Source organism: Myripristis murdjan, chromosome 8, assembly GCF_902150065.1.
Source record: "Myripristis murdjan chromosome 8, fMyrMur1.1, whole genome shotgun sequence".
Taxonomy (NCBI): domain Eukaryota; kingdom Metazoa; phylum Chordata; class Actinopteri; order Holocentriformes; family Holocentridae; genus Myripristis; species Myripristis murdjan.
In genome coordinates this window covers 28022504-28038886 of record NC_043987.1, presented here as the reverse complement: position 1 = coordinate 28038886, position 16383 = coordinate 28022504, and the positions used below count along the sequence as shown (strand labels likewise).

The 16383-nt window shown below is 42.2% G+C and overlaps 1 protein-coding gene across 1 annotated transcript; it reads left to right on the top strand.

Annotated features, from left to right (window-relative positions):
* Nucleotides 1–275: 275 nt before the first annotated feature.
* Nucleotides 276–2967, top strand: LOC115363671 (amine sulfotransferase-like). Its single transcript, XM_030057947.1, has 6 exons — nucleotides 276–417; nucleotides 558–760; nucleotides 919–922; nucleotides 2350–2444; nucleotides 2596–2767; nucleotides 2837–2967. The coding sequence occupies exons 1-6, from the start codon at nucleotides 276–278 to the stop codon at nucleotides 2965–2967; spliced, it is 747 nt and encodes a 248-aa protein (XP_029913807.1).
* Nucleotides 2968–16383: the final 13416 nt, after the last annotated feature.

Genomic DNA, 16383 nt, shown 5'->3' with positions numbered 1-16383 from the left:
TGCAAATTACTTGGTAATTTGTCCATGTCATTTAAGTGTTAAATGACATGGACAAATTCTCTTAAATTTTAATTTTAACTTTCCTGCCTTCAGTTCTTTTCCCCCTAATCTTCCTATCTGGTAGTAGACAAGATGTAGGCAAAACAAATGAGACATACCCTGTCAAAGTCCAACCACACAGTGTTCTGTTTGATTATCTGCTCCTCTTTGCATGATAGTTTCATATAGGCTGTGACTCGGTGGCAGTAAACTTGGATCTCCCTGATTGAGTCAGAATGGAACAGATCAGCGAATATCTGTGCAAATATAAGAACTACAATCTTCCCATCGGATACGCCACTGCAGAGTACATTGATTCACTCCAGACCTCTGAGATCCGTGACAGTGACATATTCCTGGTCACATATCCAAAGTCAGGTGAGTACAACGACTTCTTAGAAATTTTGTACAATTTTTAGCCAAGAATCCTATAATTTTTATCAGTCTTTCTTGACTCGATGCACTGTCATAATAAGGTAGGAGCCATATTCAGATGTCTCTGAGCTTTTTGCACACAGGCACCATATGGACTCAGAACATCATCATCTCCATCTTGGAGCAAGACACTGGTCTTCCAGTTTATCCCAACAACATGGAGCAGATGCCGTGGTTGGAGTACCAAGGGAGTGAAGACTACTCGCTACGACCTTCTCCTCGGCTTTTTACCTCTCATCTCACCCCCACCCTCATGCCTCCAGGCCTGAAGAACAAGAAGGCAATGGTAAAAGACTGAGCAATAGACTGTTTGTTGAATTTGAACAAAAATCAAAATGTACCATAGAAGGAGCATTTTGTACTTGCTGTAAAAGCTTAAAATTTCAGTGGAAATCATCACTGCTTGACAGATCACTTGAATGTCAAAAGATTCCCTCTGTTAAGAAGAGTAAGACTCATGTTCATCTTTGCTGAAAATTGAAGCAATATTAAACTGCTAAAAAATTATTACAGTTTGGTATTCAATTTTTTTCCTTCTTCTTTTCATGGCAGATTATCTATGTGACAGCAAAATTTCAGAGAGTAATTGCTGTCTGGCACGACTGTACATCTCTCTCTGAACTCTCTTATGCTCCTTTGAAATTTGCCATTAAGTGCTGAGCCCTCAGCATGTTCATAGGTTTTAAATAATGCTATTAAAAGCAATAATCCTAATTTCTTTACTCACTGTTCTATTTCCACTACAGTCCATCAAAGTAGCTTTACAAGAACCAGAAACTCAAAATAAACTCTAAAACTAGAGGAAATACCTTGAATAATCCAACTACATCAAACTATTCTTCAAAAAACAGATTGATTGTAGTGTCAACAAAAAACAAAGCAAGATATGACATCAAATTGTGACATACAGTATGTGTTTGAGCTGTACACTGTCCCTTTTAGATCAAATAAGAAAATGAAATGAAACTATGCCACAAAATAATGCAGTTTAAAATGCAAAAAATAGATATCTATCTAGAGACAAACTCAAAATATCAGTAAAATATGAACTATTTCTGACATGAATATCCTGACAGACTTTTTGAAAGACTAAAAAGCTCAGTATCTGCTCCTCCTGTGGTCTGTCCTCTCTCTCCCTCACTGTCTCATTAGCTATTAGCTTAAACAGTGAGCTGAAAGAGGCAGGTTTTGGACCAAGCAGGGAAAAATATCGCTTTTCATATTCCAGCCTTGTGCTTGGTGAACAGGTGGTGTGATAAATGACTCACTGGCTTTCAGTTAAGGAGGTTTTCTTGCTAGTTCTCATCAGGCTGCTGCCTCTCAGGCTGACGGACTGAAAGTTACCGAGCTGCCGCTCTGCCGGCAGCAGGATGCGGACCAAACCACTGTGAGGCATGGGGGGGTCATAACTTTTAAACACTTAAAAACCCACTATTTTACATTTATAATTAGCACCGCTTTCATTGCACTTTCATTGCATATTACTATATTATTCAAAATTTATGGATGGAGGGCTTGTCCCCCCCCGACACCCCCGGGATTTCCGCCTATGTTTTCACGTACCCCCTGCAATGTGCTCGGGAAACACTGGACTAGAGCAAAGGTGTGAATATATATATATATATATATATATATATATATATATATATGTGTGTGTGTGTGTGTGTGTGTGTGACTGTGTGCATATATATGCATCTACTCTGATGTTCAAAAAGGTGAACAAAGGAAGACTTTTTTTCATCTTGGGTCTGTGGCCTTTTACCACTTTGGCAATATTTCCTCATTGACATTCATGTGCTTGTTGTGTTTCATAAAATATCATATGATTTGAGGTAAATATTTAAGCAAGAACATGATTTTACTGTCATTAAACAGTTGTTGGATCATCCTGGTTTGATCACATCAGGGAGTGGCATGCTAAGAGAGGCCAGTACAACATCCTTTTCCTGACATATGAGGAAATGGTTTTGGTAAGATTTAGCTCTGCAGGGCTCATGGTTTCCTATGGGGATTTTCCGGGATCATTTAGCTAAGACTGGTGAAGAGTCCGGAAGACAAATGCATTTCAAATTCACTTGATGCTTTGCACAAAGCTCTCTGCTTGATTTTGTTTCTCTTCAGGATCTGAAGGCAGCAATAATTAAGATCTGCAGTTTCCTAGGCAACAACCTGAGTGAAGTAGTGATTGATCAAATTGTTAAGAAAACTACTTTCAAGAGCATGAAGAATGACCCAAAGTCCAATTATGAGTTCATGCCAGAGGAAATACTCAAAGGAAAATTCTTGCGCAAAGGTAATTTATCATCTGAACTGCAGATCCTGTTCAGGTTCACTTTTTTTTTTCTTTTTTTTTTCTCCCCAGGTAAGATTAGCGACTGGAAGAACACCTTTACTGTGGCCCAGAGTGAGAGGTTTGATCAGATCCTTCTGGAGCGACTGGGTGATATGGGACTGAAGTTCATCTGGGACACCGAGCTGCCACCACAACCTTAGAAGATGTTTGTCACCATTTTCTCAGTCCAAGAAATAAGCAGCTCAAACATTCATGGGCTTTGTGGCACCACATGTCTGTATATCTTATGACAAATGATACGGTCCATGTGTAATGACAAAGATAATTAGTAAAATAATGTTTTCTAGCTCATATTCTCTTATATTTGGGAGAAATGAGAAAACAAGAGCACAGAACACTAACTAAAATAAATTTGGAGAGTTAAAATGAACTCGGCTGCTAGTAGGTAGTTATTTTACCATGTTACTACTCCTATAAAGTGTCGAGTTACTTAGTCTTTATCAAACATAACCTTTCAAAGTAGGCTTCTTCTGTAGTTACCTAAGTGTGCTTTTCAGACATGTATTTTGGTGTTGTCATCACCACTGGTGAGTAAGACATCTACTGTCACTATCAACTCAAAGATGGAGACTGACCGAACGTTTTTTGTTTTTTTTTTTGACAGGAAATACACAAGTAGCAAGTAGGTCTGAATGTAGAAAACATGCTTTCAGTTGATGTATTCTTGATTCCTTGGAAAATACACCAAACTAAATACTATGAGTTGCAAGTTTCTGAATGCACCCCATTTCCTGTTATACTAGCACCAACAGTAACGCCGGTTTCTGCGGTCACAGACATCATGCTCCTGTTGACGGACACCACAACCTTCCCTTTACTCACGGCTAGCTGCCCTCCACCATCAGTTGGGTGTGCAACGGGGCCGTCTGCCTCCGACATCCTGCTCCTCATCCCAGCGCAAGCGGCTGGTTAAGGACACGGTGCGCTGGCACTCCTCCCGTTCTCCCCACCAGGTGAGGGATCACACCTGGGGTCCTGGTGTGAGTGTCAGGGTGGCTGAGCTGGCATGCCCCCCTGGAGATCGAGCGGATGCTCCCACAACCCTCGTCATCGGGGACTCCATCTTGAGGCATGTCCACATGAGGGGGGCGTTCACCCTGTCGTTCCCTGGGGCTACCGTTATGGACATAACGGGTAAAATCCCGGACATCCTGAGCTCGTATCCCCAGGCGAAAAGGATTATCCACGCAGGAGCGAACGACATCGCCAGGCAGCAGTTGGGATTTTTAAAGCGGGACTTCACCCACGTTTTTAAAACCGTGTCACATGTGGCGGAGTGTAGGAGGGTAGATTGAAGTTATGAGAAGTTAATATAGCTATGAGGAAAATGGAAAGCCAGACAACGCCACCTGGGGAGTTTCACCCCAGGAAATACAAGAGGACACACAGGTTCGTTCCCAATTAGGAGGCAGAGGCAAGTATGGACAATTAAGATAAATTTTATTGAAAATAAGCAAAAATAATCAAAACCAAAAGGCAGGGGCTGGAGCTGCGGAGAAGAAAAAGAAATAGTAAAAACAGCACAACTATATGTTACCGGTCTCTAACACTGAGTGACCTAAATAACAAAATGAATGGTGGTCCTTTCCTCCTCACACCTGAAAAATACAAGGAAATGTCACAGGAGAAAGAGAGAGATGAACCACTCGTGTTGCGTTTCCAACATGTTCTGTTTACTTTGCAATTTTTCACAATAAAACAAACATTCTTTCCCTAAGTGCAAGTCTCTGTATCAGTGTCCACTGGTCCTCACCTGTCCCTACATAAATTCAAGAAATACAGTGTATTTCACTCCACATCATATCACAGGTAGTTCCACATTCATTATAAAACTCAAAATAAATCCAAAATAAATAGATGAATCAAAAGGATTCATAATATGTTTGACTGTCTCCAAAAGCACATTTTCAGCGTCTGTGCTGTTACCATGGCTACAATTATATATATATATATATATATATATATATATATATATATATATAGTGTTTAAGTCAAGAATCACATTTGACATACCAAATTTCACTGAAAGCTATTTAAAATAGTGCAGACTGGTATCAATGTAAACAGTAGACCTTTTACATAGGGAATGTTTATAAACTCATCTAGAATATTACTAGCACCTTTTAACAAAATGAAAATACGGATTGACACATTAAACTGTAGCTATCCGAACAGAAAACAGCATTCAAAAAACACATCAATTTTCAAGTAATTTCTATAATACTCCTATGGTAAACAAACACCATATAATATTAATTCCCAACAAAACAACTTATTTTTACAATATTTGTCAGGTGTGCAGGGCCCAAAAGGGGAAAATACATGAAAAAAAACAATGGCTACACACAATGCATGAGCTCCGCTTACAACAACAGGCAGGCGCCATTTTCCGGAGACTCCCGCCAAGCGGCTTTGTTTACTAGAGCGGAGATTTCACCTCGCATCAAACTTACTTTTACTCATTGACAAACATCACCAAAAGCATGCTACTAATGCTAAAGTATGTTAACTCTTAGAGGTAGTCATTTTGTGGTTGTCACGGTGTACTAACCTGAAAAATACAGGTAAATGTCACAGGAGAGAGAGAGAGAGAGATGAACCACTCGTGTTGCGTTTCAAACATGTTCTGAGGGAGGGACCGTTGGAGTCCATCACCTGGAATCACCTGGGCGCAACGTGAACTAACTTTGGTTCCGCCCTCCCTGTTTCCCTGCGATCTGATCATGTTATCTCCAAACAATTATGACATTAATATTAATATTTGAGTGTAACCCATAACATGGAAATAATAAATTAAAATTAGCAAAAAAATAAAGTGCTCAAAAATTACTGAAGCAATATGTTAACATCAGTTTCACTATCAAACTCAACTGACCATATGCATATATTTTGGATATACCACATATACACAATTGAGAAATTACTTTATTACAATTAATACTAAAAAGGCCTGAATATAAATTCTAAAAAGGACAATCACAAAAGCTAAAACACAGCCCAACGTAAGTTAAACTAAAGAGTAGAAAAAGGAGAGGAGGCCACTTGTGAGAGGCAGACTACACGGAGGGGTGCCTAGGGGTGCTACCGCTATCCACCAGTGAACACAGCAAACACAGCAAACCTCACACAAGACAATGGTGCAGTCTATGGTGTCCCAGTGCAACTACTCACACGCAAAAAGTGCAGGGACCTCACCACAAGTGCCTAGCCCCTCAGCAATATGGCACTCCACTCCTGAAATAAAGGAAAACTCACAGAAAACAACTCACAACATAAATAAGTATCCCAGCTGTTCAACAAATGGGCAACTAAACACAACTGGGCGTAACAAAGGGCAAATTGATAAACAAATAAGGCAATAAGCAAAAAGGAAATAAGTCTAAAAAAGCAAGTAGGCAAAGCAGCAGTAGTCAATGGGGCAGGAGGACCTAAAAGAGGGGGAAACCAGTTAATTTGGCCCTTTATCATACCCTGAACTGATAAGGAGGAAGAACCCTACTCACCACCTTTTAGGCCTAGATATTACATGGGATGGCAGGAGAGCAGGAGGGAAATCCTTGACCTGAACAGCCAACACACACACACACACACATTACACTAGGCTGGAGGTGACAATACAGGTAAGGAACCACCAAAAACAGTTGGACACATACCTAGTGCAACAATGTGCAGCCACAGCAGGGACAGGGCATGAGGCAGGCAGAGAAAGAGCAGAGGCTCACAGGTGCCTTTTATTTCCTGACTCTGATTGAAGGGGGCTGAGACAAGGGAGGAGTCAGGCTCAGGGTGCACTACCCTCCTGCACCACTGGGTTAGGGTCACCACACACAGTCCCAGGTGAGTGTTTTTATCTCCGGCCTCACCCCCACCTGTGGTAGAGGGATAGGCAGCTTCAGCAGGCTGCTCAGCCTCAACACCTGGCTCTCCTCTGCCTGTATAAAGGCTGAATTATGCTTCAGCATTGGAAGAGCGTACGGGGGTTGTGCGAAGCACGCATTTCCTACGCAGCGCGTGTGTGTCCAACATACCTCTGCAAACACACAGAGCAATTCTCCTCCCACCAACGTAGACCCTGTGACGTATGGTCGCTGCTCTTCTGTGGCGAGTGGACGAGTCGTATAGGTGCGGGCACTCTCCAAAGTTTTCAAACACAACCGACGAGTCGAGACACAACAGTTTAAAAAAAAAAAAAAAAAAAAAAAAAAAAAAAACGCGCTGACGGCACAACAACAGGAATGTGATGCCGGTTGCAACGAAATGCCGGAAATAGTGTACTTCGGCGGACCAATCACAGCTCCTGTGGGGCTGCGGAGGGTCCGCGTAGTTACAATTTTTGGGAGGCGCGCGGCAAGGCGCGCGGCAAGGCTCTGCGGCGGTCGCACAACCCCCGTAAGCTCCGCACAACCTCCGTACGCTCTTCCTACGCGGAAGCATAATTCATCCTTAACTCTCACCATGTTGGCTTTATAGACAATTTTGATGTTTTTGGGGAGAGACGGCATCTTTTTGGGCCAGACGGGCTTCACCTGAACAGGTCAAGTGCCAGCATGCTGTCCGCCAACCTGGCATACGGTGTGCAGCATGCCAATCTCCCCAAACCTGCAACAGTTGATCTGTCCACCACCGATTGATGTCCCCCGGGTCCTTGCTCCTATGCATCAAGTACCGCCTCTAACCATCATACACACAACACCGGACATGGACCATTTCACACCAGCATTTTACCCATTCCCGTTATCATTACATTACGTCAACACACCAGACACCACCATGATCACTCTGTGAATACTAATAACCTAAGACCTCTCCCAAAACACCAGCAATCCTCCTCTTCACTTAATAAGTCACTTGTTACCATCAACATGGCACTTTTTAATGTTTGCTCCCTTTTTAAAAAATCTTTTATTATTAATGACCTAGTTTTAGATAATCAGATTGATTGTTTATTTCTAACTGAAACATGGCTGGGTACAGACGCGCCAGTTGTTCTGAGGCCTCCCCACCAAATTTTAACTTCACATTATCCGTGAGAAGTGGCAGGAAGGGTGGTGGTACTGCATCAATAATCAACAATTCACTTGGACCAATAAACACCTCATTTGATGAGTACATTTGATCATCTCATTTGATCAGATCTGTTTGTTTTGTGCGTGATGTGTGTGGGACCCTCTCGAAAACGAGTTGCGACAACTCAAGGGCTTTATCCTACGAATAAATTCCATTATTAAAACTTTTCAGACACCACCTTCGAACACCATGCATTTGTTTTTAGCAGCCCCTCAATTCTTTGCATCACAATCTACAGACCACCAAAATATGATGCTGCTTTTATCAGTGACTTTTCAGAATTTTTATCAATAATCCATGACACTTACAATTTTATCATTTATCTGCTGATTTTAACTTACACACAGACAATCCATCAGACCACATGTCCATAGAGTTTTTAAACCTCCTCAGCTGCATGGATTTTACACATGCTGGTCACACAGCCGACTCACAACAGGGGACACACCCTGGATCTGGTCATTAGCCATGGCCTCTCAGCTGGTGTGTCCTCTGTTGTTGACTTGGCTGTGTCCGACCATTACTGCGTGTTTTTTAATATCACCGGTTCTATTCAGCAGGAGACCACAGTGAGAACTGTCAGGAAATGCTACATTACCTTTGAAGTGGCTGCAGATTTTATTGACATTTTAGATAAACATCCTCCAGTTTCTTTACCTGCACCCTGTGATTTTATTGTTGATGATTTTAACAGTAAATTAAAGCTGCAAGCAGTGTTGGACGGGCCCTCGCACCCGTGCTGCCGCGTCCCACTCGTGCCAGTTGGGAACGGTCCATTCACGGTGCCATTCACTCAATCACACACACACACACACACACACACACACAGTTCTGGCCCAGTTGCTAGCGGCGCTCCTCCAGCAGATGTCGCCCTAAGCTTGCGTTTGAGTTTGAGAGTTGTTTCTGAGGCCTGTCAATCTTGACCAAGGGGCTGAGTGGGGGAGGGGCAGTGGAAAAAAGCAGGGGAGCAGGGGAAGCAGGGGAAAAAAAACCCAGAGTCCAAACTTGTTAAACTAGTCTTCACAGTGGCCACAAAGTTTGTCCAATCCACAGCAATACCTCCTATTTTTGTAGGAGAATTAGTCCTCTTTCCATCTGCATAGGTTTGGAAGCTGTCAGACTTTTACTTTGGACTCCTGGGGCCTAATTAGTGCCCATTGTCAGGGCAAGTGCCTGTTAATTCACAGCAGGCACACCAGGGTCCATGGGAAAAAGTGGAGGCGCTGGTTGTGGACACTCTGACTTTGAGGGCTTCTGAAATCCAAACGCTTCGAAGGAATGTAAATTCCTTCTGAACTTTTGTTAAGGACTATGTCCTCTGTCGTATATTTGCTGTTCAAGCCGATAAAATTAACGCCCTGGGAGGAGAAAGATTTTCTGCAAAGCGGATGTAGCCCTGTGGTCCTTAATTTCATTCTTTTATATACAGATGTTAAAATGTTGTTAAAAATATAAATAAGAGTAAGTTCATTGAGTGTAAATATGTTAAAATGTGTTGGAGTACCACATGTTAAAAACAGTCATTTGATGTGCTGTTAAAAGTCAGAGATAAGAGTGGCGTTTGTTTTAAAAATCATTTATAGTGGGTTGGTGGTACAAATGTCATGAGATCACATTTGTTGTGCGACAGTGAAACATCTTTGATTCTCCTATCTTTGTTATGTTGTGGTCCTTAGCCAATCCCATCCTCACCTGGTGTAGGGAGGAGGTGCTTAGCGTCCGCTCAGTGGCGCAGTGAGCTGTGAGCTAGAGAGAGAAACCATTTTGTCGGCATCCAAGTAGGATCGCTGCAAAGAGAAAAATAAAATAACCACACTCCTCATGCCCAAGACTGACAGAGAGTCGTCCTGCGGTGATTGTATAGCCTCGGAGGATTTGCCGGAGGTAAAAATATGTATTTTAATGTACTTTTTATGTGGTTTGCTCGTCGTGTCTACTCGACGCATTAAAATGCTAACCGCTGTTAGCCTTTAGCTTAGCTACACACGGAGTTATATACTGTTACTACTGTTCAGTATTGCAGCTAGCACTAGCTAAATTTTGTATTGTGTATTGTGGTTTTTGCTATGACGTAGCCTATATTTCTACTAGTAAGTGGAATTATGCATTTAGGACTGTGCATTTGCCGGAGAGGGAGAGAGTGAGGCCCGGGAGAGCCCTGGACCTTTCAAGGGAGAGCCTGTAGCCGTTGTGCTGGAGCCGAGGCTGTTGCCCTGTGTCGCTACCGCCATTCTGTTGGCGCGGAACTTGCAGCTTGCCCCTTCCCCATCCCCCACTCACCTTTGACTGTACGGTATTCGTGAGTACTCCAACCATTGCACGTGCTTTCTCTTTTTTTTGTTGCGCTGGATAGACCAGTGAAGCGGCCATTTGTTTTAGGCCTCAACGCCCCCAAGCACCGTCCGGGCCTGCAACGTTTTATTTTATTTGTTTTTGGTAGCCCGGTGTGAATGTGTGTGTGCATGTGGGCTATGGACATTTTGGGTTTATATTTTTTCCTGAGATTTCTCAGTGGTAATTTGTGGATCAGACATGATATGTGATTGATGTGTGAGTACTGTTATTGGATTACGTCAAGGTCACAGTGAGCTATAAAGTCCTTTGGAAAGTTTTATTTTGTAGTAATAAATAATTGTATTTGTTGAACTATATCCTGTGTTATATTTTACAAATGTGATATTCTGGGTTAACTACGGTAAGCGATACCAAGAGTTAAGTGGAAATTTGATTTTAAAAGGGAAGTATAAACAATTTTGTTTACTTCTTAGATGTTTAATGGAGGCACCGCCAACGTATTTTATGTTATTAGCAAATTGATTACAGGTAAATAGCGCCCCTTAAAAGACGAACTCAGGCCCCGTCTCAGTGCACTACAAGACCATAATTACTTAGTAATTCTTATTTATTAGCTACACGGGACAGGGGTTACACGGAAATTTGGGCGAAAACGTGACATTCAAATGCAAATTGCAGACTTCCTTTTGGTTTTAGGTGGGGGGCACGGCACGAAAAATGTCGGGCTTGATGAGATCTACGTTTCAGCGCTGGTTTGGTCTTTCTATCACATTCCTGTGGGCCGCAGGGGCTGCCTTTGCGTCCCTAGGTGGCGCTACCGAGCCCATTTTTGCACCTGGGAGGTTCGATTTTTGATTTTATCGAATTTTTCGCCAGACCTGGTGTGCGTGCCGAATTCGGTGAGTTTTGAGCATGTTTAGGGGGTCAAATTAAGGGTTAAATTGACGTATTAATTAAAGCTGCAAGCAGCGTTGGACGGGCCCTCGCACCCGTGTCACCTCGTGCCCACTTGTGCCCGGTGGCTGTGGCATTAAGCACACACACACACACACACACACGCACACACACACACACACACACACACACACACTCAATCAGTCACACACACAAACACACAAAGTTCTGGACCAGCCACTAGCGGCGCTCCTCCAGCAGATGTCGCCCTAAGCTTGCGTTTGAGTTTGAGAGTTGTTTCTGCTTCTGGGGGGGAAGGGAAAAGCAGGCAGAGCAGAGGAAAAAAAAAAACAGAGTCCAAACCTGTTAAACAACTCTTCACCGCGGCCATAAACTTTTTCCAATCCACAGCAAGTCCTCCTATTTTTGTAGGAGAATTAGTCCTCTTTCCATCGGCATAGGTTTGGAAGCTGTCAGACTTTTACTTTGGACTCCTGGGGCCTAATTAGTGCCTATGCTCACGGCAAGTGCATGTTAATTCACAGCAGGCACACCAGGGTCCATGGGAAAAAGTGGAGGCGCTGGTTGTGGACACTCTGACTTTGATGGCCTCTGAAATCCAAACGGTTCAAATGAATACTTAGCCTTGAAGAATATTTGTTAAGCACTGCGTTCTCTGTCATGTATTATGTTTTCAAGCCGATAAAATTAACGCCCTGGGAGATTATAGATTTTCTGCAAAGCTCAAATTTGGGCGAAAACGTGACTTTCAAATGCAAATTGTGGACTTCCTGTAGGTTTTAGGTGGGGGGCACGGCACGAAAAATGTCGGGCTTGATGAGATCTACGTTTCGGCGCTGGTTTGGTCTTTCTATGACATTCCTGTGAGCCGCAGCGGCTGCCTTTGCGTCCCTAGGTGGCGCTACCGAGCCCATTTTTGCACCGGGGGGTTCCGATTTTTGATTTTATCGAATTTTTTGCCAGACCTGATGTGCGTGCCAAATTTGGTGAGTTTTTGAGCATGTTTAGGGGGTCAAATTAAGCGTCAAAGTGGCGTAATAATAATAATAAGAAAAAACGAACGAAAAACAATAGGGCTTCGCACTGGGACAGTGCTCGGGCCCTAATAATTAAAGCTGCAAGCAGCGTTGGACGGGCCCTCGCACCCGCGCCACCTCGTGCCCACTTGTGCCCAGTGGCTGTGGCAATAAGCACACACACACACACACACACACACACAGACACATGCACGCTTAGGCACACACACACACACACACACACACACACACACACACACACACAAACATACGCACATGCACACACACACACACAAAGTTCTGGCCCTGTTGCTAGAGGTGTTCCTCCAGCAGATGGCGCCCTTAGCATGTCCTAGTGTGTGCTTGACATGACCTGTCACTCCTTTTAAGGGGGATGTGCATTGGGGGATGTGCCAGCAGCTAGTGTGTGTCAGTACAGCAGGCAGAGTGCAGAGCAGAGCAGACCAGAGTCCCACCTGTTAAACAACTCTTCACCGTGGCCACACACCTTTTCCAATCCACACCATGATATATAGTTTTGTAGGAATTGTGGTCCTCTTTCCATCGGCATAGGGTTGAAAGCTGTCAGACTTTTACTTTAGTCACCAGGGGCCTAATTAGCCCCTAGCATTCTGCGCTATTCCCACCAGAGTCCATGGGGAAAAGTGGAGGCGCTGGTTGTGGACACTGACTTTGAGGGCTTCTGAAATCTAAACCGTTTGAAATGTTACTGAACCTTGAAGAACTTTTGTTCAGCACTGTGTCCTGTGTCATCTGTTCAGATTTCAAGCCGATAAAATTAACGCCCTGGGAGTTTATAGAGTTTATGCAAAGCTCAAATTTGGGCGAAAACGTGACATTCAAATGCAAATTGCGGACTTCCTGTTGGTTTTAGGTGGGGGGCACGGCACGAAAAATGTCGGGCTTGATGAGATCTACGTTTCGGCGCTGGTTTGGTCTTTCTATCACATTCCTGTGGGCTGCAGGGGCTGCCTTTGTGTCCCTAGGTGGCGCTACCGAGCCCATTTTTGCACCAGGGGGGTCCGATTTTTGATTTTATCGAATTTTTCGCCAGACCTGGTGTGCGTGCCGAATTTGGTGAGTTTTTGAGCATGTTTAGGGGGTCAAATTAAGCCTCAAAGAGACGTAATAATAAGAAGGAGAAGAAAAAAGAAACGAAGAAAAAGAAACGAAGCAAAAAAAAATAGGGTCCTCTCCCAGAGAGGCGAGGACCCTAATAAGAAGAAGAAGAAGAGAAAAACCTTACAAATACAATAGGGCTTCGCACTGGGACAGTGCTCGGGCCCTAATTAAAGACAACCATTGATATTGTTGCTCCACCAGTTTTTAAGAAAGTCCCAACTAAACAGACAATGCCGTGGAGAAATGAAGAAATCAAAAAACTGAAGAGAAATTGCAGGGTGGCAGAGAGAAAATGGAGGAAAAACAAATTAACAAATTAACAATACAACACCAGATGAACCGTGAGCAATTTAAAATATATAACAAAGCTCTGAGAGAAGCAAGAAATAACCATTTAAGCAGAATAATCTCATTTCACAATAACAATCCCAAAATCCTTTTTGAGACAATCGACCGTTTAATTAATCCGGATTACAGCAAGTTCCAACACACTCCAACAAACTCTCTTTATGAGGACTTTGCAGACCACTTCAGAGGTAAAATTGATCTAAGCAGATCCACAATTTTAGGTAATCAAAATACTATTCTTAATACATTTGAATGTCTGTTTTACCCTGAGGAAACACTGGACAGGTTTGTCCTGGCTGATGCTAACCTGCTTGGTAGAGTAAGTTCCCAAGTTAAACCAACAACCTGCCTTTAGACCCAATCCCAGCATCACTTTTTAAAACATTTTATGGATTCTTTGAAGTTGAGCTCTTAAACATTGTCAATTGTTCTCTTCAGACAGGCGTCTTCCCTGCAGTTTTCAAAACAGCTGTAGTGAGGCCTCTTCTGAAGAAGAACAATTTGGATCCCAGCATTCTTCATAAATACAGACCAGTATCCAACTTACCATTTTTAAGTAACATTTTAGAAAAAAAATGTTTTTATTCAGCTGAATGATTTTTTTTTTTTAATTAATCATTCAATCTTTGAGAAGTTTCAGTCTGGTTTAAGGATGAATCACAGTACAGAGACTGCACTGTTAAAAATTGTTAATGACCTCAGGTGCAATTTGGACACACACAAGCTTTCAGTCCTTGTGTTACTGGATCTAAGCGCTGCTTTTGATACAGTAGATCACACTATTCTTTTAAATAGACTCTGGCACTGTTCTTAAGTGCTTCACTTCCTATCTCACAGCGAGAAAATTCCTGGTAAGCTTGGATACATGCTCCTCAAGAATACATGAAATAAAATGTGGTGTGCCCCAAGGATCAATTTTAGGCCCAATTCTTTTTAATTTATATATGCTCCCACTTGGCAGTGTCATCAGGAGACATGGGATCAATTTTCACAGCTATGCTGATGACACACAGCTGTATATTTCCATGTTCCATGTTGATGCCCTTTTTAACTGTATTTTAGACATCAAATCCTGGATGGCAGAAAACTTCCTGCAGCTCAACCAGGACAAAACCGAAGTTTTAACCATCAGTACTGAGGCCCAGAGAGTGAAACTTTTACCAAAACTACAAACTGTCTTTAAATCCATCCAATCAGATAAAAAATTTGGGTGTCATTTTTGACTCTGAGCTCAATTTTATTCCACACATTAAACATGTTACAAAAACAGGATTTTATCATTTAAAGAATATAGCCTGAGTCCACCTGTTTCTCTCTTGGGCAAACACAGAGATGCTGATGCATGCTTTTATCTCCAGTCGTATTGACTATTGCAATGCCCTGCTTTCTGGTCTTCCTAAAAGAAACATTACAAGTTTATAACTTCTACAGAACTCAGCTGCACGTGTGCTAACGAGGACCAGAAGGCAGGCGCATGTTACACCAGTTTTAGAATCACTGCATTGGCTCCCTGTATGTTTCAGGATCGACTTTAAGGTTCTTTTAATGGTTTTTATGTCTTAGGGGTCTTGGGCCTCTGAATTGCTTTTACCTTACGAACCCTCACGGACCCTCAGGTCATCCAACACCAGCCTGTTTTCTATTCCCAGAGTAAAAACACGAACACACAGTGAGTCATCTTTCCAGTTTTATGGCCCCCGATTGTGGAACAGCCTGCCGGAGGACCTGAGGGCAGCAGAGAACATTGATATTTTTAAAAATAGGCTCAAGACCCACCTATTTAATTTGACTTTTAACTCATGTTCTTAATATACTTTTAGACTTTTATTTAATGTTCTTCTTATACCCTATACTTTTTGTTTTGGCTTTTAACTAAATGTTCTTATATGTTTTTACATGTTTATTTTATCTTTTATTAATGATCTTATATATTTTTATCTTATATGTTTTTATTTCTCTTTATACGTTTTATATTCTTATCTTATGTTTTCATACGGGGTGCTTTTAACATGTAAAGCACTTTGCTACATTTTATGTATGAAATGTGCTCTATAAATAAAGTTTGATTGATTGATTGATTGAACACAACAGCATGGCTGACACTGACAGCATTTCAAGCTTGCATGTTACTTGGGTAACACTTTCTTTGGACAGGACCTCACAAATATTCAACATATTTTCAAAGGATATGTAAGTTAAATGTAAACAAGAGCTCAGTAGAATATCAATGAACCATAATTTAAATGTCAACAACATGTCTATATATTCAAAGAACTGGCTGGACTAATAACAGTTTAAAGGCCTTACCCCTTAATATCTAATATCTTAATGTCTTTCATAATACTTTGTACTTCTTAAGGGGCTGGTCATTTTGTGCTTGGCCTTTGTTGACTGTTCAACTTTTGTGGCCACCTGCACCACCACTGACTATGAACTTTTACAACCTTTCTCCCAAAGAATGAGTACCTCTGACTGTTTCAACTGATCAACTTGAAAACAGAACCCCTGAACTTGGCTATGAGACTGGAAGTTTGTGATAGGGTCACTTCAACAATATGGACTCAGAGTTCTAGCAGTTATAATCACTGTCCCTCCTCTTCTCATTCACTTTCCTCCCTTCCTTTGTTTCCCCCCTAAACCTCCTATCTGGTAGCAGACTAGGTGGTGAGGAAGGAAAGGAAACAAGATGTAGGCAAAACAAATGGGATGTACCCTGTCAAAGTCCAACCACTGTGTTCTGTTTGATTATCTGCTCCTCTTTGCATGACAGTT